At 42.1% G+C, this 24455-nt stretch overlaps 1 protein-coding gene across 4 annotated transcripts in view; it reads left to right on the top strand.

The window, feature by feature from the left end:
- Nucleotides 1–8793: 8793 nt before the first annotated feature.
- The window catches only part of LOC309394391 (patatin-like phospholipase domain-containing protein 2), a 40744-nt gene continuing 25082 nt past the window's right edge, over nucleotides 8794–24455 (top strand). Inside the window, exon 1 of one of the 4 annotated variants that reach the window (XM_081957481.1) lies at nucleotides 8794–9068. In XM_081957481.1, coding sequence (XP_081813607.1) covers nucleotides 8873–9068 — 196 coding nt within the window. In that variant the 5' untranslated portion in view covers nucleotides 8794–8872. Of the gene's footprint in view, nucleotides 9069–9093; nucleotides 9175–13490; nucleotides 13626–24455 lie in introns of those variants that run through there. The other 3 variants (XM_081957484.1, XM_081957482.1, XM_081957483.1) reach the window with 3 other exon arrangements.

Here is a 24455-nt window from a genome sequence, read left to right on the forward strand (position 1 = left end):
ATTGCTATTCTTTTGACTCTTTAAGTTGTAGGAACACAGACTTTTTATGGGCAGAGACCCATTACTGAATTTGTTTTAAGTTGCTTCTGGAAAAAGCTCACACAGTGTGCTAAGTCACAATCTCTGGGCTGTGGCTCATTAAATAAATCACGGTTGTGATAAATCTAGTACCACACAAAGCTTGATTTACAAACCATGGTGGCTGCATTCACCATTATAGAGCAAACAACCGACAAATTAACAATGTTGGTATATCTGACTGTGATGAATGGGATTAATACAAGTGGATTCAATATAATGAATTCAATTCCCATTCCATACCATACCAAACCATACCACACCATGTACCCTATGGTATGCGTGCCAGAGGTGGCACCCAGCGCTCTCTCTGTGGGCACGCAAGCTGTCATCCCAGTTCAGTTCCACTGTGCATGCACAATTGCGCATGCACCTCCCACCAGCCCGCTGGCCTTTGGGTCTCTGCCGTGCATGCACATGCGCAGGGGTGGGGCATGTGGGGGAGCTGCTTGCACATGTGCAGAGTGGTGTGCACACATGTGCAGGGTGTGTGCACGCATGCATGGGGCAGGGGCATGTGGTGTATGTGTACATGCACGGGGGCATGTGGGGGTGACTGCGCACGCACGGGAATGGGCGCATGCATGGTGATCACACATGCATTGCGTTTTGGGGGTTCGGGTGCACGCATGCTTTAGGCACTCAGTCTGGAAAAGGTTAGCCATATACAATATGTACAATTTTTAGTGATGGTACTAGTGGCAAGTGTCTATTTCAACTACAGGGAGATAATATAACCCCAAAACATGGAGTCTAATGGATACCCTGCTGTTTAATATTACAAGAGGTGGTAAAATAGGAGGGCTCCTCTGAAAAATCCACTGTGTTTACAGTTTTAAGCATGTTCAGCTCTAGATTGTTCCGGCTGTACCACAGGGCCAGTTGTTCAACTTCCCATCTATATGGAGACTCGTCACCATGAGTGATGAGTTATTGGTCTTGAATGAGACCAATAACTATTGTATCATTTCCAAACTTCAGAACTTTTAACAGAGCGCTCCTTAGGGATGTAGTCAGTGATATAGAGCGGGGATGTGGAACTGGCGGCCCATGGGCTGGATGCGTCATGTGCAGGCCACACCCACCCCAGCTCCGCAAAGGGAAAAAAACATTGCGAAACGTCACGTGAAGGCAACATGACGCCGTGAGTTTGACACCTGTGGTATAGAAAGAGAAGAGTAATGGAGACATCACATAGTCTTGATGTGCTCCTATGCTAATTGTTTGGGTTTTCTCTGGCTTCACCTGTTGCTTCTTACCTGTCAGAAAGCTTATAATCCACCTATAAGAATGGACAAGCAAAACTAGTTGAGTCAGGTTAAAGTGAAGGTCTCTGGAATGATGGCATTGAAGGCCAAGCTGAACTCTGCAAAGAGGATCAGTGCTTAAGTCCCTGGGAATTCAAGATGTTGCAAGGTGTGGCACATATCGACAGCATTATCTGTTGTGCCATTTGCACAATAGGCAAATTGAAAGAACTCCAACAGTGGATCCATGATGAATTTCAGTTGAGTCAGCAGTAATCTTTCCAAGGTCTTCATAACTACAAATATCAGAGCAGCCAATCTATAGTCATTCAGTTCCTTGATGAAGGGTTTCTTGGGAACCAGGAGGATGATAGAACAAGAAGGAACATAACATCTCCAGTGATTTATTAAAGATGCGGGTGAAGATGGAGGCCATTTGGTCACCACAGGCTTTCATGCAAGAAGGAGTTTCTGCACCTGGCGGGTTCTGAGCTAGGCTTCCTGACACATTAAAAAGTACACACTTAGTCCCCCAAACCCTCTTTTTATTTCACCGGCTGTGAATTATGTTCATTCACAGCCCTTAATGAGTCACAAATAGTTTGTAAAGAGTCCGACAGAAGTCTACCAAAGTCTTTCGGGATAAGGCTGATAAGCACCCACCTTTACCTCCCTTGAAATGCTGCCAGACCTAATTGGCAGTTAGCTTGCAAGGCCCACGGAGTAAAGAGTCAAAAAGGAGCTTCAGAATTTAAATCAAACAGAACGAACAAAGTTGCTTCCTGCAAAGGTTCATCTGCCTTTGCTCTTTCTTTATGTCCTATGGGAGGGGCCAATCACCTCCAAGCCTTACTCCCAAGTCGTCCCTTTTGTCTTAACTGTTCTTGCCTTCTGGCAGCTCTGCACATTTGTGCACTGGGAACAGGCTCTCCCTGTTCCTCTGCCTCACTGATGTCCAACTCTAGAGGTTCTGGAGGCAGCACATCACTCCCAGATGGCCCTGGCCCCCTCTCTGCCTCCGATGCAGAGCCCTCATCCGAGCCTTCCCCAGACTCCAGGATTGGCCCATGTTCCTCCCCAAACTCTTCACTGTCCAACTCTGCTGCCAGTTTTACAGGCCGCTGCTGACCACAACATTGCAACCATCCTGAAAAATCATGCTAGGTCTAATTTTCCAGTTGGGTCTTATTTTCAGGAAAACATGGTAGTGTGTGTGTGTGTGTGTGTGCGCGCGCGCGCGCCTGTGCTTGTGCGTGTGTGTAAAACTTGCCATGAAGTACAGGTAGAACATTTAAAGCTGAATTTTACTGACGTGTTTCGAAAAACCTTGTTTTATAGTTTAGCTGACTGTTGCCACTGTAATTTTAGAATTTTATATGTGAATTGACTTGCAACAGAATAAGTCAGGAGATGCTAACTTTGAGAAGCAAAATCAGACTTTTTAATTTTGGTCCTTGACCAAATACAGCCCCATGCAAACTTGATCATGTATAAACTACTCTTATAATGTAATCTCATTGTAACATTAAGCAATAATAGTACTGTATAAGCCAGAAAAAAACTGTGAAAATGACAGGTACTAATGAGTTGCTACATATATAAGTAAGATGTCATAAAATACCACAGAGATTAAGAAGCGTAAATTAAAAACCAACAAGTAAAGCTGTAGACTCTATATGGTTTACTCTCTCTTTAAAAGTTCAGTAAACACAATAACAATGAAATTATGTAGACTACTTTGCTATCAGTCATCAGAGGACAAAAAGGTTCATTTAGACTTTGTCTCCTGTCAAATTTTATAAACAGTCAAAACTTTGGTCACATTACCCAGGTTCTGACCTGACCAAAGTAAAGGGATGCAGCTTAAAAATGGTCATAAAAGAAGCTTCTTTAGCATTTCTGCACTGAAACTACGATTTAAAAAAAACCTAGTGTGCTTTATAGACCTTAATCCACAAGACAGGAATGTCCTGTAAGAAATATGATCAGATTGTAAACAATGCCAATCAAGTTGCCAAGAAAGCAGCTTAAATGTTACTTTATTCATGTTGTCCTGTTTCTTGGGAAGGGAAGGGAAAGGCATTATCTCTGGGTTTCTCTTTAAGAGGAAAAGTCAGCCTTTGTCATACTGTCCCAGCTTGAACATTCAGGAAAGAAAGACCCTCTACTCCATCATTATACTTTTTCTGAAGCCAAATGGTTATAGCTAGTGAAGCCAGATCTGAGGATTTCCCGCAAAACCTCGGTCGTTTTCTTTTCTCCCAAGCTCTCTGTTCTGTCCCGTGATTCTAATTAAAATGCGGATACAGGCTTGGCTGTCTGCCACGACTAATTACAGAGATAAAACCACCCCTTGGCTAGGAGCCTAGAACGCTATCTTCAAGAAACCAAGTTTAGACTTACGGAATGCTTTCTTAATGGCTAGTAAAATGGACTGTTGTTTCCTGCAAAAATTCCCCTCCAGTCGCTCCACCTATAAACTCTTTGGGAGGGGCCACAACCTTAGTCAGCTGTCCCTACTTCCTTCTATGACAACTTCTCCACAGCTGCTCCCTTCTCCTCTCAGCTCTACGCCCATGCACATCAGGGACAACCTCCCTTTGTTCCTCCTCACTGCTCCCTGACTCAGATGCCACCTGGTGGCCAACAGGCCTCTTTAGTTCCTGCTCTGACTCCAAACACCCTCCAGAGTCTTCCTCATCCTCCAGAGCAGTCCCACAATGGTCTGAGTTGTTAGAGTCCACCAACAGCTCAGCCGGCCACTGCTGGGCCACAACACTCCCCCTCCCTCGGTCATCTTGGTGGTGTCCCATAAGGTTCAAATTAGTGTTCTGGTATCAGTTCCACATTTTGGCACCTCTTTGGATGGGCTTTTCTTATTGTATTCCCAGGCTCGTGTCCTTGAGTCTTTCAACTGTTGTCTCTGGATGGCACCTCTGCTTCCTGTCATCCCCTCTCCCTATCTTCCCATTCCCCCTCCCCACATTTTATGGAAGGCTGCCATCACAGCGAAGCAGTGTTGAAGCCATGACAGATGACAGATCTGACCACTCTTGATCTGAATTATAGTGTTTGAAAGCCTATATCTCTTCTTAGCCTTTGCCAATCTTCTGGCTTATTCTCATTCCAGCTTGCTCACAATTCAAGGAGAGGAAGAATTCAGAAGTGGGCCATTGGGAAGATGTGTAAATGCCTGAAGATAAGATCTGATTTTTTGGATCCAGTAGAGGTGGCTCAGCCCTTCCGACTTGCCTAATTTGTCAAGAACTCATAACTGTGAAGGGTGTGTCTTCACGAGTTTTTCTCAATGCAACATTGAGGTCAGGAAAATAGAATGACTACCCTAAACTGGATTGTTTAGGTAGGTCCCTTAGTGCCTTGCTAGCCAAGCAATTTGTCTTCATGGGTGGGCTGCTGGTTAACTGGTCAATGGCAAGACTCTTATTGCCCCCATCTCTGTCCTGAGAGAAGGGGCTTGACTATAACTCCACTCCAGAAAGTCACTATGAAGCCCGTGGGTTAGGTTATGGCAGTTTAAGCAAGTTGGAATAGAAGCAGTATTTCTCAACCTTGGAGACCTTATGATGTGTGGACTTCAACTACCAGAATTCCCCAGCCAGCTACTCTGGTTGGGGAATTCTGGGAGTTGAAGTCAGCATGTTATAAAGTTGGCAAGGTTGAGAAACACTGGAACGGACCTTAGATCAAGGATCATAGACCTGGATTGCAGCATCAAATCTCTACTCTTTTGCTAAGAAATTTAACGAATTTACTGAAACCAGCAGGATACTTAGCTCACCTTAGCATTTCTGAATATTTAAATGGTTTGCCCTCAAAAGCTGACGGAAGTTGTCTTGTGAGCTACGAAATTGCTCCAAAAGATGGAGTAGTGGCATTTTGTCTTTTAATCCAGCGATAAATTTATATAGTCCAATCCAGATTTCTCTAGTCAGCCTCATGTCCAACATCTTTCTTCTGATGTGGATCCCAATTGTAATTGCATATGTAGCCACATGGATTGTAGCAGAATATGCCAATAAACAGAATTGTTACTAAATAGGTTTTTTTTCTGAAACACTTGGTTATATTGCTTAGAAGTTGTGTATCTCATTGGAGGAGTGATGCTTATTTTTATTTCTGCTATAATTGCTTTGGTTGTAATATAGACTAGCTGATTGGCTGTTTTGGGAACAAACTGGAATGAACTCTGCGCAAGGGATAAGAGTCTCAACATTAATTGGCAGGAAAATTGCATTACACACTTGGCCAATAAAGAATTCTATTCTGTTCTGTTCTATTGTGATTCAATCTTGCAGGTTTTGCTGTGCACTCAGATTATATCTGACCTACATCTTGGTAGCAGCTTTCTCAGGTTCATTCCTTCATTTCATCAAAGTTTAGCCCTGCTTTTTTTTTTTTTTTTTTGCGTGATGTTACTTCAACTTCCCAGCCTAGCCTCCAAATCTGGGATTACCTAGTGGTCTCCCCTCCAACTATTAAGCAGCTCTGACCCCAATTAGCTTCTTATTTTAGAAGAAGACTGGGCAGAGCAAGCAGCATAGATGCTGAATGAATAAGAGTAAGCCTAGTCACTACTATATGACTTGTTCCCCTTCCTTATTATCAATTTCTAATATTTCCAATTGTGCTTATTACTATTACGATTTACTGCACTTTATGATAGGAGTGGGGGGCTTTTGAGCCATTCCTGGCAATTGCCTGGGCCAGCCCCTGTAGGTTTTTGGGTTTTTTGGCAAGGTTTTTCAGAAATGTTTGCTATTGCCACCTTCCTTAGGCTAAGCGAGAGGGACTGGCCCAAGGTGCCGCAGCTAGCTTCATTATTTATTTGTCTGTCTGTCTGTCTGTCTGTCTGTCTATCTATCTATCTATCTATCTATCTATCTATCTATCTATCTATCTATCTATCATCTATCTATCTATCTATCTATCTATCTTCTATCTATCTATCTATTTATTACAGATTAACAGAGTTGGAAGGGACCTTGTAGGTCATCTAGTCCAACCCCATGCCCAAGCAGGAGGCCCTACACCATTTCTGACAAATGGCAGTCCGATCTCTTCTTGAAATTTTTCCAGTGATGAAGTTCCCATAACATCTGGAGGCAACTTCTGTTCCATTGGTTGATTGTTCTCAACTGTCAGAAAGTGAAAAAAGGGGGGAAAGTAAGTTAAACTTAGTCAAACTACCGTTAAATAAATGACTGATGATAATAATGTAATAATTTGTATTGACAGGATAAAAGGGAAATTGGATATAAATTGTAAACAATGATTAAGAAAAGAGGTCTAAAAATTTTGTTATTAAACATAATTATTTTTTATTTTGAATGTTTTATAAAGGTATAATGTGGTTGGATGATATTGAAAATAGATAAGGGAATGCCACTATGTGGTTTTGTTTTAAATTTTGGAATGTTTGTTATAAAGGGAGGTTAAAACAACTATAGTCATATGAAGGATGAGGCATGATGATAGCAATATATATAAATATATGTGATATAAAATATAAAACGATATGAATCATAGGTGATGACTGTGGAAGGAATGCACGGAAGTTCTTTGTAACCAATTGACACACTTTCTACAATTTGTAATGGAAGATGATTTTGTCTTTATTCAATATATATATATATATATATATATATGTGTGTGTGTGTGTGTGTGTGTGTGTGTGTGTGTGTATGTATGTATGTATGTATGTATTTGTGTTACAACCCCTGGTATGACTAAATATGGGAGGAAGGTCACTACTCCCTCTTTCTGTCCTTCGGCTTATCACAGAAGACCATGCAGGCAGAAAACCATATTTTTATTTTTACTGTTGCCTTTTTATATTTGTGTTGTAATTGTACTGATAAATAAATAAAGGGAGACTAGGATAGATCTATTTTGAGCTAATTAGCTCTCATCAGCTAGCCATACCCTTACTGGGATTAGAACCCGGGCTGTATATATCTTAGGCAGGAGTCTTAACCACTAAGCCACGGGTTCTCTTCCTTATCAGTTGAGCCAGGGAAATAGGTATGTATTTGTGTTACAACCCCTGGTATGACTAAATATGGGAGGAAGGTCACTGATGAGAGCTAATTAGCTCGAAATAGATCTATCCTAGTCTCCCTTTATTTATTTATCAGTACAATTACAACACAAATATAAAAAGGCAACAGTAAAAATAAAAATATGGTTTTCTGCCTGCATGGTCTTCTGTGATAAGCCAAAGGACAGAAAGAGGGAGTAGTCACCTTCCTCCCATATGTGTTGTATTTGTGCTGATAAATAAATAAATAGCTTGAAATAGATCTATACTAGTCTCCCTTTATTTATTTATCAGCACAAATACAACACACACACACACACACACACATACATACATAACGTTTCTCATTTCTAGGTTGAATCCAGGGGTGAAATCAACTTCCCTTCGCTACCAGTTCGAGTGCCCAATATTGTCCAACGCAATATGAATGTGACTTTACTGTAGAATGAGTGAACCGTAGAAAGATTTCTCCTTTCTAAAAGGAGAAAACACCAAGGGCTTCAAATCCTTTGAATTGTGCGTAGGGCACACTTATTTTTCTGGTGATATTTCACGACCTCATCTTTCTGTTCTCGTTTGACGCATTTTCCTTTTTTAAACCTTTCTTTCTCATCTTCCCCATGTGAGGAAAAAAGTAAACAGGGATCAGATCCTTGACATCAGCCCAAAGTAGAAGATTAGTTAAGTCAACGAAGTTCATTAATCAATAGGAAGGCAATGCCGAATGGAGAACTATGAAGGCTAAACATGAATGCCAATACAGAAGGCTGTAGTATGGGTTTTTTTTTCTTGTTGTGTTTTTCTTTTGCGTTTTTAAAGGTTAAAATGTTCAATAAAAATTATTTTAAAAAGAAGTTGATTAAACTGGATGTCTTGGGAAATCTGTGGTATCAAAATGTAGTCCCCTTTTCTTGGATGGTAAATAAACCACTTGCCTGACATGGCCTGGGCGCCATCTGTGTAAAATTTCTGTCAGGTTTATTTTGTAGCCTTCTCATTTATTTAGTCAGTCAGTCAAGTGTGGTTTATGTAGTGTATTTTGGAGGTGGCCACCCTTTGAGAGCTATAAGCAACGACGTTTCATTTCGATGTTATGCCGATTGGCGTGCATGCCAAGGGACACAAGCAAGTTATGCTAAGCCTTCATGGCCAAAGGCGGGACTCGAACTCGGGGTCTATCGGGGGTCTTCGCGCTTCCATTGCTCTAGCAGTCTAAGCCAAAAAAAAAAGAGGGAACTGCGAGGGCCACCCGGCACCTTTTCAAGCCCCCCCCTCGCATCCCCCGCGTCGTCTGTTTTGCATCGCCCCGCCGATTGGTCGGCGGTCCCGGCGCCACATCCAGGGGCGGGGCGAAGCAGAGGTGGGTGTCCGGCTGCTTCATTAGCGGCTTCATTAGCGGCCGGTGTGGCGGCCGTGCCGGGTGTAATTTAGGTTGTCGTCGTCGCCGCTGTCTCTCTCTCTCTCTCTCTTTTTTTTTTGGTTAGCCGCGATGGTGGAGCTGCTGGAAGGCGCGGACGGCTGGAGCGTGTCGTTCGCGGGCTGCGGCTTCCTGGGCGTCTATCACATCGGTGCGGCTACCTGCCTGCAGGAGCGCGCACCTCGCCTCCTGCGCGACGCCCGCTGCATTTACGGCGCCTCGGCGGGGGCGCTTGCCGGCGCCGTCCTCATCGGAGGCGGCTCTCTGGGTGGGTCTGACCTACGCGCCTAATCGGGGAGAGTCGTGGGAACGCGCCCGACTGGGGGATCCGGGTCGTAAACTCTCCCGTGGAGGCTGGCGTGCCCTCGGCTTGGGTAAAGTTGGTTAATTTGTGTGCATGTCTGTGTATGTGTGTGGGAAGCTTTGGCTAAGCCAAGAGTCCCCAAACTTGGCAACTTTAAGACTTGGGGACTTCAACTCCCAGAATTCTCCAGCCAGCTGGCTGGAGAATTCTGGGAGTTGAAGTCCCCCAAGTCTTAAAGTTGCCAAGTTTGCAGACCTCTGGTCCAGTCTAGGGTGGATTCGTGGGAATGGAGAAAAAAAAAGTGGTTTATTTTTTTGGAAAGGGCTGCTGCCTGGTAGTCCTGATTTGTGGTTTGCTGTTTCGTCCTTGCAGAGAGACCTACATTGGGGGGCTCCCTCTGATGCTGCAGCAACAGCCCCAAGTGGTGAGGCTGACCAGAGATGAAAGCAAAATTCGCCCCACTCTTATAAGGGATGTAATGACAAGACACCCCTTACCTGGGTGGGTTAGTGAGTTAATTATGCTAGTGACCTGATCTGATTAATTACGGCCGACCGCTTTTCTCTCACGTGGGTTGCTTTGGGGAAAAGCCCTGTGTGGTGTTGAGGGTCAGAAATAATGCAATATGGAGATGACGATGTTGATGATATTATTTGTGATGCATTTTTGTACGTCCAGTTGACTTGAGTTTCATGTTTAATGAATAAAGAAAAGAATAATACCCACTGATATCCATTGTCATTGGGGCACTTGGTACCATGTCTAAGAATTTTACAAAACAAATCAGGAAATTGAAGCTTTCTGCAATAACACCAGCGGAACTGCTATAAACTGTGCTACTTGGAACATCATATATTTTAAGAAGATACTTGGTTGATACCTAAGCTTCCTTGCAATGGTATTTGTGATGCCTTTTTGAATGTCCAGTTGATTGAGTTTCATGTTTAATGAATAAAAGAAATAATAATCATGATGATGTAGTGTGACTTCCTTTGCCCCCAGACCCTCTCAACATTGTCTGTGTTCACACGTTGTGATTAAAACAGCTTTTATCCCAGGGCAGTAACTATATTGAATTCTACGGTATAGTACAATATTAATGCAATATCCAGTTTTCAATTTCAGTTAGCGGGTATATAGCATGTGAAGGATGTATGTTTGTGTTTTTATTTTTATAGTTATAATATACACTGAAAATGGCATTTAATTTCATTGCACGATGTGCAATGACAATAAAGCAAACTAAACTAAAAATGCATTGTGATGGATCCAGCACCGGGTGTCAGAATGCCATGGTAATTAGGTAACTCGTGTTTTTATAGCTCACGCTGCCTTTTTGTATTCATTTCTGCTGAGTCCCAAAAGAGCTTGGAGGGAATCCAGTCAGGAAAAACTCTTGTTAACTTTTAGAACTTAATTAACCTTATCAAATTTTCCCCAATTGAAAATGCAGAGATGGAGACCTATTTGTTAACCCAGAAAGGGTGGCACACAGAGGAAAAAAAGTCTAAACATTTTGGCTATTTTTACCCTTTCACTTTTATTTCCTCCCATTGTATCGAACTACAAATGGCATACTCTCTCCATCCAGAGGAAAGCTGACAATCTTCAAAATATATTTATGGAGGCATAGGTCATATCTTCATGTATTACAATATTTATTTATACTCATTGTTAAGAAAGTTTCAGACAATTTACCCTTGATTTTAATACATTTCAATTTAATGGACTTTGGATTCAGCAGACAATATTTTGGATCCTGGTTTTGTCAGAATTTGGGGTGGTAATACATTATATTTCAAACGTTGCTGTGTTTGATTTCAAATTCGTAGCCATATTGTAATGTGCAAGATAGAAACGGGACTTTAAAAAGTGGAATCGTTTGAAATATTGGAGCGCATGGAAAGGAGAGAAGGTGCCATAAAAATTAAAAATGAGAAATGCTAGATGGCTTAAATCAGATCTGTAAAGTCTTAACATTATTAGGTGCCTTATATAAATACACGTAGTTATATGCGGTATAACTACAGTGTATATTTATGTGACCCAAGACAATTCCTCTTCAATCAGGGTAGCCCAGGCAAGCCAGAAGGTTAGACACAAATGTCATAAATCATGTTAAGCTCAGAATGTCCATCTTAAGTTCATAAATGGCTATTTTGAATTTTCTGAAAGGGTCCCACACTTGAAGCAGCCAACATGAAGTTGTCAGCCTTTTAGTCATGTCCAACCCTCAGCCACTCACTCTATGGGTCAGTACTCTCCATCACCACTCTCTCTTCCACCACCTCCTTCAGATCTGTCAGGCTGTGTCCCATAGTCATCTTTTGGAGTGTCTTGTCAAAGGGTACTTTGTCCGCTGATCACTCCCAGCCTGATTGAATTTTCTAGTGAATCAGCTCTCATGACATGACCAAAGTGTGACAGTCTCTGTTTGGCGATCTTGGCTTTAGGTGATATTTTTGGTGAGGTTTGGGCTAGGATTTCTTTGCCATTTTTGCAATCCATGGGATGCACAATAGTGGCCTCCAGCACCATAATTCCAAGACGTCCACCTCTATCTGCCTTTTTCAGAGTTCTGGTTTCACAGCCATGAGTAGCCATTGGAAAATCCCTTATGGAGTTTCCATTGGAATGGAAAAACGATTACGTTAACTAATGTGCATTTGGTTGTGTGGTTGAAGTCTTGAATCTTCCCGTTGTTATCCATTCCAGACATTACAGTTCTTGCAAGTGCTATACACCTTCAGAACTCAGAGCTGCAGTCCAGTGGTGGGATTCAATTTTTTTTACTACAGGTTCTGTGGGCATGGCTTGGTGGGCATGGCAGGGAAAGGATACTGTAAAATCTCCATTCCCTCCCCACTCCAGGGGAAGGTTACTGCAAAATCCCCATTTCTTCCCGATCAGCTAGGACTCGGGGAGCAGGGCCAGTCAGAGGTGATATTTACTGGTTCTCCAAACTACTCAAAATTTCCACTACTGGTTCTCCAGAACTGGTCAGACCCTGCTGAATACCCCCTCTGCTGCAGTCACCACTTTAGTTGATTTTTGTGCCCAGTAAGGATGAATTCCTTTACTGTTTCGATGGTCTCATTGTCGATCTGCACTCTGAGCCGTGTCTTTTCTGCAGTTGTCATTATCTTTGTTTTCTTGATGTTAAGGTGCAATCCGGATTTTTCACTTTCATTTTGACTCTCAGGATTAACCACTTCAGATCCTCCTTGGTTTTTGGCGAGTAATGTTGTATCATCTGCCAGTTGGAAGTTGTTAATATTCTTACCGTTGATTTTGAACCCAACGGTAGTTTCCTCCAAATGTGCATTTCTCGTAACTATTTCTGTATACACGCTGAACAGGATAGGTGAAAGGATGCAACCTTGTCATGTGGTTCCCCCCCCCCCAAATTCTGAACCATTTTGGTCTTCAGATTGACTGATCAGAATACAATGACCGAATGAGCTGGATGTGGTGTGGTGGTATTTTCCAGTTCTTTGAGGCAGTTCCAGAGTCTGTCATGGTCAACCCAATTGAAAGCAGTCAATGAAGCCCATGTAGAAGTCTTTTGGGGATTCCTTTACTTTTTCCATCATCCAACCTAGATTGGCAATATGATCCCGTGTTCCCCTTCCTTTCCAAAATCCTGCTTGTATATTAGGCTATTCACAGTTGGATTGAAATGTTGCTGGATTATCTTTCAGGGAATTTTATTTACACGTGGTATCAAGGCTTTGGTTCAGTGGTTGGAACAGTCTTTCATATCACCTTTCTTTCCTTTGAGGATAAGTATTGATTTTTATCATTCTTTGGACCCACTGACCAGTCTTTCATACGCTTTGGCAAAGTGCTGTCAGTGCTTTTGTTGGCAGTGATCTCAGCAACTCTGCAGAAATTTCAACAACTCCTGTGACTTTGCGGTTAGGCAACCGGTGAGTGTCTATTCTTCCTCCTCTTCCAGGACACCTGGTTCCATTTCTGGTAGGTCAGGTTGTCCTTTTATGTCTTGCCTTGTTTTTCATTTGTGTAAAGTTGTTCTGCATATTTGCACCTTTCTGTGATTGCTTGTTGGTGATGCAATTCCTGCCCATCCCATCCTCTGACCGTATAGCCTTTCTTGCCATAAAGAATTTTCTGGTCTTCTTCATATAAGTGAAACACTCTCGTATATGACCTCTCATGGCTGCTTCCTCTAGGTTCTTAAATTGTTTAGCCTATTCATTTCATTCTTAACAATGATCAACTTTCCTAGACGTAAGCCACTTATGTTCCATGTTCCCAATTTTGAACAGTGAAAAGCTCTTTTTTTTTTCCACTAGGAGCTGTGTCAACGGCTGAAGGGCCATTAATATCCACATCATGGATGCTCCTGGTAGTATGATAGTCTCTTTCCCCTGCAGCTTTATTGGTACTCTCAGCCAGAGGGACACACACAGCTTGATACCATAACTCCCACATCTTTGAGTCAATCCCTCACGTTTTTGGGCGGAGAAAACTGGAGTAGTTCAACAGGTTTTGCTCCAGGTTAGAACTGTGTTGACCAATATAATAGGCTTATATTATTCAGCTCCACCATCATGGTGAGATATTGTTGGGCTTTGAGGGGGCGGGGGTGAGCAGGGGCAAAATGAAGTCGTTGTTGTTAGTTGCAAAGTTGTTTCTGACCCATCGCGACCCCATGAACAGCGTTCCTCCAGGCTTTTCTGTCCCCTACCATCCTCTGGAGTCCATTTAAGCTCACGCTGACTGCTTCGGTGTCAGTGACTCCGTCTAGCCACCTCATTCTCTGTCGTCCCTTCTTCTTCTGTCTTCAATCTTTCCCAGCATTAGGAAAGCCCTTCCTTCTCATTAGGTGGCCAAAGTATTTGAGTTTCCTCTTCAGGATCTGGCCTTCTAAAGAGCAGTCATGGTTGATCTCCTCTAGGACTGACCGGTTTGATCACCTTGCAGTCCAAGGGACTCGCAGGAGTCTTCTCCAGCACCATAGTTCAAAGGCCTCCATTCTTTGACGCTCAGCCTTTCTTATGGTCCAACCTTCACAGCCATACATTGCAACTGGGAAAACCAGAACCTTGACTATACACACTTTTGTTGTCAGGGTGATGTCTCTGCTTTCTAATATGCTGTCTAGATTTGCCATAGCTTTCCTCCTCAGGAGCAAGCCTCTTTTAATTTATTGGCTGAAGTACAATACCTTAATATTAAGTACAATATGTATATTACAATATGAAGTTATATATTAATATTATAATATGAAGTACAATATGAAGTACAACGCATTATTAGGTTTATATACTAGTAGTTGTTGACATAGCTGAAGCAATTGCCTTTTTTCAAGCAGATGACACCGATTTATACAATCCTGTAGATGGCAGCCATTTTGAGAGCTTTTTTTAAAAAAAAAAAAAACAACTAGATCCTTCCAGGTTTTCAACACTGTTTCTTTCTTTGAATTCATTTTTGTAAAAGGAATGTTTCCTTTCTTTTAATTTTAAGGCTGCCTAACCTCAAAGATTGGGCGGCTTTCATTAAAAGGAAGGGAAAGATAGATAGAATATAGCTAGCCGGAAAGCCAGTTCCATATCATAGAAAACCCAATCATCATAGGGATTGGACAACCATCATATTCTGAGAATCCTTATTTATAATCTTGTTGTTGATACGGATCTTATAATGATGCTGAAAGTCCAAGTTTTCTTTGGATCAACTGCAACCTTCGGAAGAGTCTGGGAGCTTCTTCTGACTGTATATTGATATCAGAAGTGGGTTGCTATTGGTTCGGCCCAGATCGGCCAAACCAGTAGTAGCAGTGGCCGGAGGCTCCTCCCAGAGGTTTCTGCGCATGTCTGGGGGGGGAGTGCGCCCAAACTGGTAGTAACAAAATTGGTAACTCACCACTGATTGATATATAGATGCGTCAACCACCACCTGAGTTATTACGACAGCATGCCTGATATACCAGTTTTCTGACTTACGCCTGGAGGCTTCTTAATTTCTTTAAGAAAGAAGGAAGTACGGTTATGTACAAGTATTGCTTGACTTACAGTACAGCCATAACTTAATAGCCTATTATGACCATTAGGTCACGATGATTGTAAAGTAGGTCACCCTAATGACCGACCTGATTTTTAGTATCTTTTTTTGCAGCAGTCATTAAGCAAACCAATTTGCTGTGGGCGTGTTTCGTTAAAACCATAGGTAAATGCCAGATTTTCTAAAATCACTGTAAAATGTTGGGTGGCTATAGGACATTGTAAATGGCCATGAATGTGGGCCTGTTAAGTGCCTGAAATGCAGTCATTGACCTTGGAGGAAGGCAGCAGATGACACTTTGGACCTGGGTCCTAAGTATCTCTTGGAGGGGCCGTAGTAACTTTGAATAGTTGCTAAGGTGAGGACTATCTTGTATGCCTGGCAATTTTGCCTGGGACCACCCTTAAGTTTAGGGGAAAAATCAAGTTAAATCAAAGTTTTCAGTTCTGCATTTTTGTTGAAGAATCAAAATAACTATGGATTTAGTGAGCACTATCAATTTAATCTAATCTAAAGGGTTGCAGGCATGATAAATCCTGGAAGAAGACAGGAATGTCCATTTCTGCATTGCTGCCAAAAAATCAGAATGGATATATTTCCTTACCAATCATTTGGCTTGCTATATTTAGGGAATTAAAAAATACAGATAGTCCTCGCCTTATGACCACAATCGAGTCCAACTTTTCTGTTGTTAATGGAAACATTTGTTGAGTTTTGCCCCCATTTCGTGACTTTTCTTGCTACAGTTGTTAAGCGAATCCCTGCAGCTGATAAATCAGTAGCACGCTTGTTAAGTGGACCTGGCTTCCCACTTGACTTTGCTTGTCAGAAGGTCGCAAAAGGGGATCACATGATCCCTGGGACACTGCAACGGTCATAGGTAGGAGTCAGTTGCCAAGCATCTGAATATTGATCATATCATAGGACTGCTACAAAGGTTGTAAGTATGAAAAATAGTCGTAAGTCACTTTTTTCAGTGCTGTTGTAACTTTGAACGGTCACTAAATGAACTGTTTTAAGTTGAGGACTACATATCTTCTAGAAATAGAAAAACTCCTTGTTTAGGAAGGAAGCTGTATAAACGTCCCTGACACTGTTTATATGTAGGGTCTTTTCTCTTGGTTAACTGACATATTTTAGCTTTCATTTCCAACCCTCAACCATTCTTTAAAATCAATGTCATTTTACACAATACAACACTTTCCCAAGTTAAGTCCACCCCATTTAAGGTCAACCCATAGTTAACAATCGAGCCTGTTGTACACAATTGGATTTAATTACATAGAAGATCAAGTTCATTATGTAAATACTACTTATGTGATATTATTTAATAATATTGTTCTGGCTTGCATACAAATTGGACGTAAGAGCAGACCTTGAGAAGAGAACTCATTTTAAAAACTGGCGACTACTGTACAATACAGCCATTTAATTTCACGACTCTAAAACCTCTCCTCAGGATAAAGATTAAAATATGAGATCAAGGATTAGATCCACTTTATCCTGTATCTGAATCCATAGAACACACTGGGAAAATTACTAATAGAGAAGAATTAGTAGCTTTATTTCATTTAACGTGTTATGTTGAAGTTAGATAGGGAGAAAAGACATTCCAACTGTCTAAAACATCTGAAAAAATTGTAATCAAATTGAGTATTTTCACAATATAATTAAAAAAAACCACTAAGAAGCTTCAACTACAGAGGTACCGTATTTTTCACAGTATAAGACGCACCTTTTTCCCTCAAAAAAGAGGCTGAAAGTCTGGGTGCGTCTTATACACTGAATACAGCATTTTTTTGCCTCCTGAAACCCCGCCCCCTTTATCAAAATGGCCGTGCATAGAAGGTTTTCAGAGAGCTCCTGGGAGCTGGGGAGGGCAGAAAAAAATGGGCCATTTTTTTGCTCAAACCCCCCCCCCCCATCCCCCAGGAGCACTCTATAAGTCTCCTAAAGACTATGCATTCAATTTTTTTGACACAAAACGGGCCATTTTTTGCTCATTTGGGGGGGGCACCCCCCAGGAGCACTCTACAAGCCTCCTAAAGGCTATTCATGCTTTAAAAAAAAAAAAACGGGCCCGTTTTGGGGAGGTCTGCAGAGTGCAAAAAAAATTGTTTTTTAATTTGCCTCTTCAAAACCTTGGTGCGTCTTATACTCCGGTGCGTCTTATATGCCGAAAAATATGGTAGTTCTCAACATTACCTACCCTTGGGGTTGCATTTTCACAGTAGGGACCGGAAGCTGGAAAGGCATAACTTCATGTAGTTATAATGCTTTCATACATGGGTACATATAATTATTATATGAGTGAAAGTTATTATTTTCTCCCATTCTTTAAGTCTCAGACTAGTGCTGTGGTGGCGAACCGATGGCACGTGTGCCACAGGTGGCACACAGAGCCCTCCTTGCGGGCATGTGAGCTGTTGCCCCAGCTCAGCTCCACTGCACTTGTGAGCGTGCCTCCTGCTGGACAGCTGATTTTTTGTTCTCTGTCGCACATGCACGGAGGGGGCAGATGCCTCCCCCAAGGCCTGTTTTTGCTCCAAGGAGGCTGCAGTCAGGCCTAGTAGGCCCAAAACTGGGCACGTGGAGTGCAGTGTGCTTCCCCTGCAGCCTGTTTTTGCTCTCAGGCTACAGGCCCAAAACGGTGTGGCGGGATGGCACGCATGCGCGTGGGGAGCATGGAGAGGAGTGTGCGTACGCACAGGGGGGAGGGAGTGCAGGGGGCACACGGGGTTGTGCATTATGGATGCGGGCGCGCATATGGGCTGTTGTGTACATGTGCACGCGCTTTTGGCACACAACGACAAAAAGGTCAGCCATCGCTGGACTAGTGCAAATTGAGCAGTTGTTCAGAGAAAATTCATCGCAAGATAAACATGAGACTTACACCTGGACATCTGTCTCTCTGTCTGTCCCTCTGACTGCCCCCCCCCTCTCCAACATGTTTAAGGTTATTCCCCCATGATTGAATTATTTTCTTGTTAAGAAATGGTAATAAAAATTGGATGGTCTCTCCTTTAGTAGAGTAGCCTCTTCCAAGTAGGCAGGGATTTGTGTATTCTGTGAATATTTGTATTTTGGAATGCTAACTACATGGGGAGAGCTATGCTGGTGGTATTGTGACTCACAAGCCTTGATTTCAACACACTTAGATGGTTGTATTAATACAGTAAACAAAACAAAAAAAAAAGGAAATAAAAATGGATTGGTTGAGATTACCGAGAAGGAATGTCACAAGTTACATAAACTACTTTTGTGGATAGCTTTTCCTCTTTCGAGTAAATGTTTGTTTTTCTCATGAAATATTTTTGTTAAGAAGAGTCAGTTAAGTTCATGAGGAATTAATAATACATAATAAACCCTATCTATACTTTTTGTCAGCTGCTTTAATGATGTTTCTTCTTTACCTACACTATCTTAAATCTAAGGTAGGAAATAAAAATGAATTTACACAAGACTGAAGACTAGAAGCTCGAAACATGTTCCAAACATTACATTAAGGTAAAGGTAAAGGTTCCCCTCGCACATAAGTGCTAGTCATTCCTGACTCTAGGGGGCGGTGCTTATCTCCATTTCAAAGCTGAAGAGCCAGCGTTGTCCACAGATGTCTTTGAGGTCATGTGGATGGCATGACTAAACGCCGAAGGCGCATGGAATGCTGTTACTTTCTCACCAAAGGTGGTCCCTATTTTTCTACTTGCATTTTTACATGCTTTCGAACTGCTAGGTTGGCAGAAGCTGGGAGAAGTAACTGGAGCTCACTCTGTTACACGGTGCTAAGGATTCGAACCGTTGAGCTGCCGACCTTTCTGTTTGACAAACTCAGCATTTTAGCCACCGTGTCCCTAACATTACATTACTTGAAGGTTATATCACAAGAAAATGCATATAATAGAGAGAGCTTTCCATCTGCTTCCTTGTACTCTTAATAGATTGTGAGTGTGAAGTATAGAATGCTATTTCACATTTTATAAATGGTCTTTTAAAAATAAAGCATATTTTTATTATTTCCAATAAACCTAGAGGCTTTGATTTGGTTGATAAATTAACTATAACGTTCATGTAGACATTTTAAGCTTGCATTTGGGTTCATTCAAGTTTCCACTTGGATACATTAGTATTACTCTTTGCAAATTAAAGCTAATTTAAATGTTTAAAAATCCAAGAGGATGCTACAAAAGTACAAAGGAAGTTTTACTCACCACACACACACCCCTTTGTATCAGTGATGCAATTCAGCCGGTTCTATCCAGTTTGGGCGAACCGGTAGTGGTGGCGGTCGGAGGCTCCGCCCACCCACCCAGATGTCATTGTGTCCCATTTTTGACACTTTGCGCATGTGCGGAAGATCCTGTGCGTGCGCTCACATTTGCAATGGTAGTGAAGATCAGTTGATTTCACCCTTATCCTGTATTCCTCTTTGCTAAGTCCTCGACTTGCAACTGGTCCTAAAGTCCTCAACTTACGACCGGCCACAAGTCCTCAACTTACGACTGACAGCCAGCAACAGCCCAACTGCACCTGATTGACTAAAGCGTGGCTGGCTGAGCGCAGGCTGTCTAAGCATTTCTATTGGTCGCCTTGCTTGACAGCTCTAGTATAAATAGCTGTCAAGCAGGGCGAAGTGCTCAATTTGTCTGTACATAGTTATTGTCCTACTGAATAAATATAGCTGTTCTCTTACCTCAGCTGCCTCACACCTCTTCAGTTAATAGCGAATCTAACACTGGCGACGAAGGTGGGATTCTGAAGCCTGAACAGTCAGAGCAAAGGAAAATCAATTAATTTCCTTCCTGTCTACGAACCAATTTTTTTTTTACCTCAGCTCAGCTCTGAGACAACTATGGCTTCGCTGTCGCCCTTCGCACCCTTCAGGTCTGCTGGCGAGTCCTGGGCTGGTTTCTTGGAGCGTTTTGAGTGCTTCCTCATCGCTAATAATGATCATCAATTACCCTCGGACCGCAAATGCAGGGTTTTTTTGAGCTCGTGCGTTCCAGAGATGTTTAATACGGCCAGAGCTCTCGCTTCACCTCTGGCCATGTACGAGTTCAACTGGGACATTTTTATTAGCAAGCTGAGGAACCACTAGGCCACAACGCCATCCAGAATAGCCCGCCGGTACGCTTTCAGGCAGTGCGTACAAAAGGACACTGAGACTGTAAACCAATTCTTACAGTCTCTCCGTACGGCGGCTATTCAGTGTGAATTCTGATTCTGATCAGAGAAAGTCTGATGGGTCTTTCAAATGTATATGAATACAGTATGAGGTTAGTGAGTAATTGGGGCAGAGCGACCCCCCACAAAAGTATCTACTCTTAAACTGTCTGCCTTGATCTGTCAATATGCTTTTCTCCTCGGCTGGAAATTGCCCAGCTCAACACGTTTGTGATTCAATATAATATTTGCCAAGCACAGAAGCTGTTTTTAAGCATAAAATAAACAAGACCCAGTATGTTAAGAGTTCAGTCATCTTTGAGGCTTCAGAATGGTCTACTAAAGCAGTTCCACTGGCCTCCAGTGATAAAGATGCCGGACTCTGGTCACTGGTCCTGCTGGGATTTCTCTGGAGATGAAGCATTCTTTCTGAAAACGAACTGTAGACCATGGAATCCATTTCACATTCACATATTTGTGATTGGACTTTAACAGTTGAGAGAAGACGGAATACCAGTTCTGCCAGACGTATGGACAATTTCAAGAGAAGATAGGGCGCAAAACACACACAGACATAGTCAGGGCAAGGACGAGATGATGGAACTGTTCTGACCTAGGCTTCCTAAGAGCATGAAGCAAACTCCTTGTCCCGACAAAAATTCTTTTTATTAATTTGCTGTGAATTCTGCTCATTCACATCAGGAAAGTCTTTCAAGGGAGGATTTACAGTCACAGACCTTATCTGGCTTGGAGAGCTGCTAGGCAAAACTAGGACTCTCGGAGAGTCACGAACCAATTAAGCGAACTAATTGTCTCCTGCAAACTCCACTCCCCTTTCACTCCTCTTTTATTTCCTCTGGGAGGGCCATTCATCATCCACTTGTGGCCTTACTCCCAAGTCGACCCCTGTTCTTTAGCTGTTCCCTTCATCTGGCAACTCTGTGCATGCGCACACTGGGAACAGGCTCCAGCTGTTCGTCTGCCTCACTGATGTCTGACTCTGAAGGCAGCTGATAACTGGCATACAGCTCTGGCCCCATCTCTGCCTTTGACACAGAGCCCTCATCAGAGCGCCTTCCCCAGACTCCAGGACTGGCCCATGTTCCTCCTCAACCTCCTCACTGTCCGAATCTGCTGCCAACACCGCTGGCAGGCCACAACAATTGCAACAATCCCATGGTCTGGTGATCAAAAACTAGAGCTGAAGGAGGTTTCCTTTGCTTCAATACTTTACTTTAAAATGATACCTAAGAACTAGTTTGGTGAAACAATTAAGACATCCGGTGTTGGATATGACACCAGCTTGGGATCTTCTTGGGCCATTCCAGTGATTCCCTCTCAGCCCTGGGAAGAAGGCGGCAGGAGCAAACCATTTCGCAAAAGATTTCCAAGAACATTTCAGGCTTGTCTAGACAATTACCAGAGCCAAGTGGATTGAAAGACACGTTAAAAGAGACATAAATAACTAGGATTTAGTTTGAGTCTGCAAATCACTTGTTAAAATGTCAGTGTAAACTTTTCTTCCTGGAAGGCATTTCTTTCTCTCCAGGCACAACTACCCTTGTAGGGATATATTAGTGGAATAAAATGACATATGTTAAGACTGTTAATAATATGTAGCTAATTAATACGTGAGAGTGTTTAATTAACATCAATTGTGGATAACTAATTAAGTAAAATGCTTTTTACATAAACATCGAATTTGAGGATACATGCTACCTATAGAAAATAGATGGGAAATGAAATTATAAACTTGGTTAACATTTTGAAGGGGCAAATAATGATATTGTTGATGTGTTAAAGAAAAAAATAAGTTTAAGATGGAAAATATGGGAAGAAAATAATACGGCTAAAATTGGAAATGGAAATATGATGTAAAATGAATTATGCATATGAGGGAATGTTAAAAGGGAAAACCCGGCCAATTTTAAATTTGTAACAAAAAATAAAAAACTTTGGGGGGAAAAGGCACAACTACCCTGTGGGGTGTGTGTGTGTGTGTGTGTGTTGTGATGGGTGTCGCCAAGGTGGCCGTGGCCAGCTCAACGTCACTCATCGAGGCTGCAATGGCCTCCTGTAGCCCTCTGCCAGCAAAAACAAACTTCATTTTCGCTGTCAGAGGCACGGCAGGCCGGTCATTCGCTGTTTCCAGGGCAGCCCCGCGGGCCAGATCTAAGCACTTTGCGGGCAGGATCCGCCTTGTGGACCTTGAGTTTGACACCCCTGAGCTAGATGACAAATGTATCGCAAACAATATAAAGGGGGATGGTTAATCTAGTTTATTTGATTATATGTTTGATTATGCACCCCTTTTCTGGAACATTCAGCAACCATTGCCAGCAGTTTAGACATTCATGGCTGTGTGTTGCGTTATTTTGAGGGGACAGCCCATTTACACCGTTATACAAGCTGTATACGCACTACTTTACATTGTAGCCAAGTGTCGTTTCTTCAGTAGATATACTTAAATATTTACAAAAAGTGAGGGGGTGTACTCAACGTCTGTGATATATTGTATACGTATATAAACACTGTGTTTGTGTGTGTGTGTGTGTGTGTGTGTAATAATACTTCGGCGTGTATGCAATTGGGGACTACAGCTGGTTTGCAGGCTGCTCCCTTTCTTTCTTTTTGATTGAGCCATCTCTTTTCAGGTCAAACTCCTTTTGGAAAGTTTGACTTTAACTTGTTCTCTGGAAGTGAAACACAGGGCAAAAGTTGTGACTGGGATAGGGCATCCGTAATAAAAATGCAAATGCCTTTTCCTGATTGGGTCAGGGAAATAAGCCCAGCCTCAGCTGATACCTGAGGCCATCCCCTTATCTCCCTCTGCCAAATGGGTTACTGCAGGGCATTCACTTATCAGATTCCTGGATAGATTTTGCAGAGCTAACAGATGCCCCAATGACAACATCTATCTAATCTAGCAAAAAGCTGGGAAGGTCATTGGTTAAGCAAGTCTTTGATGAGTTACCAAAGTACATCTTTCATTATGGCTAACTCGGAAGGGGTGCCTCTGTCATCTCTTACAACCAAAGTCTGCTATTATAATTTGATTCAAATTATATTATAGAATCATATTTCTTGGCACAAGAAATCTGTGAATATGAAGGACCTGGATCCATAGCAGACTCCCTCTTATTTTAATATTCCCTCTGATTAGTGATTATTCATTAAGTTTATTAAGAGTCCTAAGGGCATATGCAAACAAAATAATACAACACATAGTACATCATTCTATGTATCTGCATATCAGAAAAAAACAACTGCAGTACAATTCTAAGAATAAGAATAAAGAGTCTGAATACTATGAAATTTGGGATCATTGGTATAAATGGTTGTATAACAGGAATAAAGTTAATTCAGCCAAGAAACAATAGAGAAATGTATGGAATTGTAGATGAATATAGAAGCGATATAAGATTGACATGTACAGGTATGATGACACAACAATGTTAATGTGATGATTGTAAGATGTTATAGAGGGAAAAAACTATAAAAAATGGATAAACAAAGAATAAAGATGCTGAAATAAATCCAAATAAATGCTATTATATTGGTAGTCCTTGACTTACAATCATTTGCTTTGTGACCAAAGTAACAATGGAAAAAAGTGACTTGTGATCGTTTTTCACGTGACTGCTGCAACATCCCCTTAGTCACATGATCAAAATTCGGCTGCTTGGCAACTGGCATGTACTTATGGCAGTTGCAGTGCCCCAGAGTCACATGTTCCCCTTTTGCGACCTTCTGACAAGCGTGGTCAATGGGGAAGTCAGATTCACTTTACGACCGTGTTATTAACTTAATAGCCTCAGCGATTCACTTGACAACTGTAAAAAGAAAGATAATAAAATGGGGAAAAACTCACTTAACCTTCTTGCTTAGCAGCAGAGGTTTTAGCAGAGGTGAAATCCAGCAGGTTCTGACAGGTTCTGGAGAAACGGTAGCGGAAATTTTGAGTAGTTCAGAGAACATACTAATGCTATCTCTGGCTGGCCCCAGAGTGAGGTGGGAATGGAGATTTTGCAATATCTTTCCCCCAGGAGTGGGGAGGGAATGGGAATTTTGCAGTATCCTTCCCCTAGAGTGGGGAGGGAATGGAGATTTTGCAGTATCCTTCCCCTGGAGTGGGGAGGGAATGGAGATTTTGCAGTATCC

Source organism: Natrix helvetica, assembly GCF_964273705.1.
Source record: "Natrix helvetica genome assembly, chromosome: 6".
In the NCBI taxonomy this organism is placed as follows: Eukaryota; Metazoa; Chordata; class Lepidosauria; order Squamata; family Natricidae; genus Natrix; species Natrix helvetica.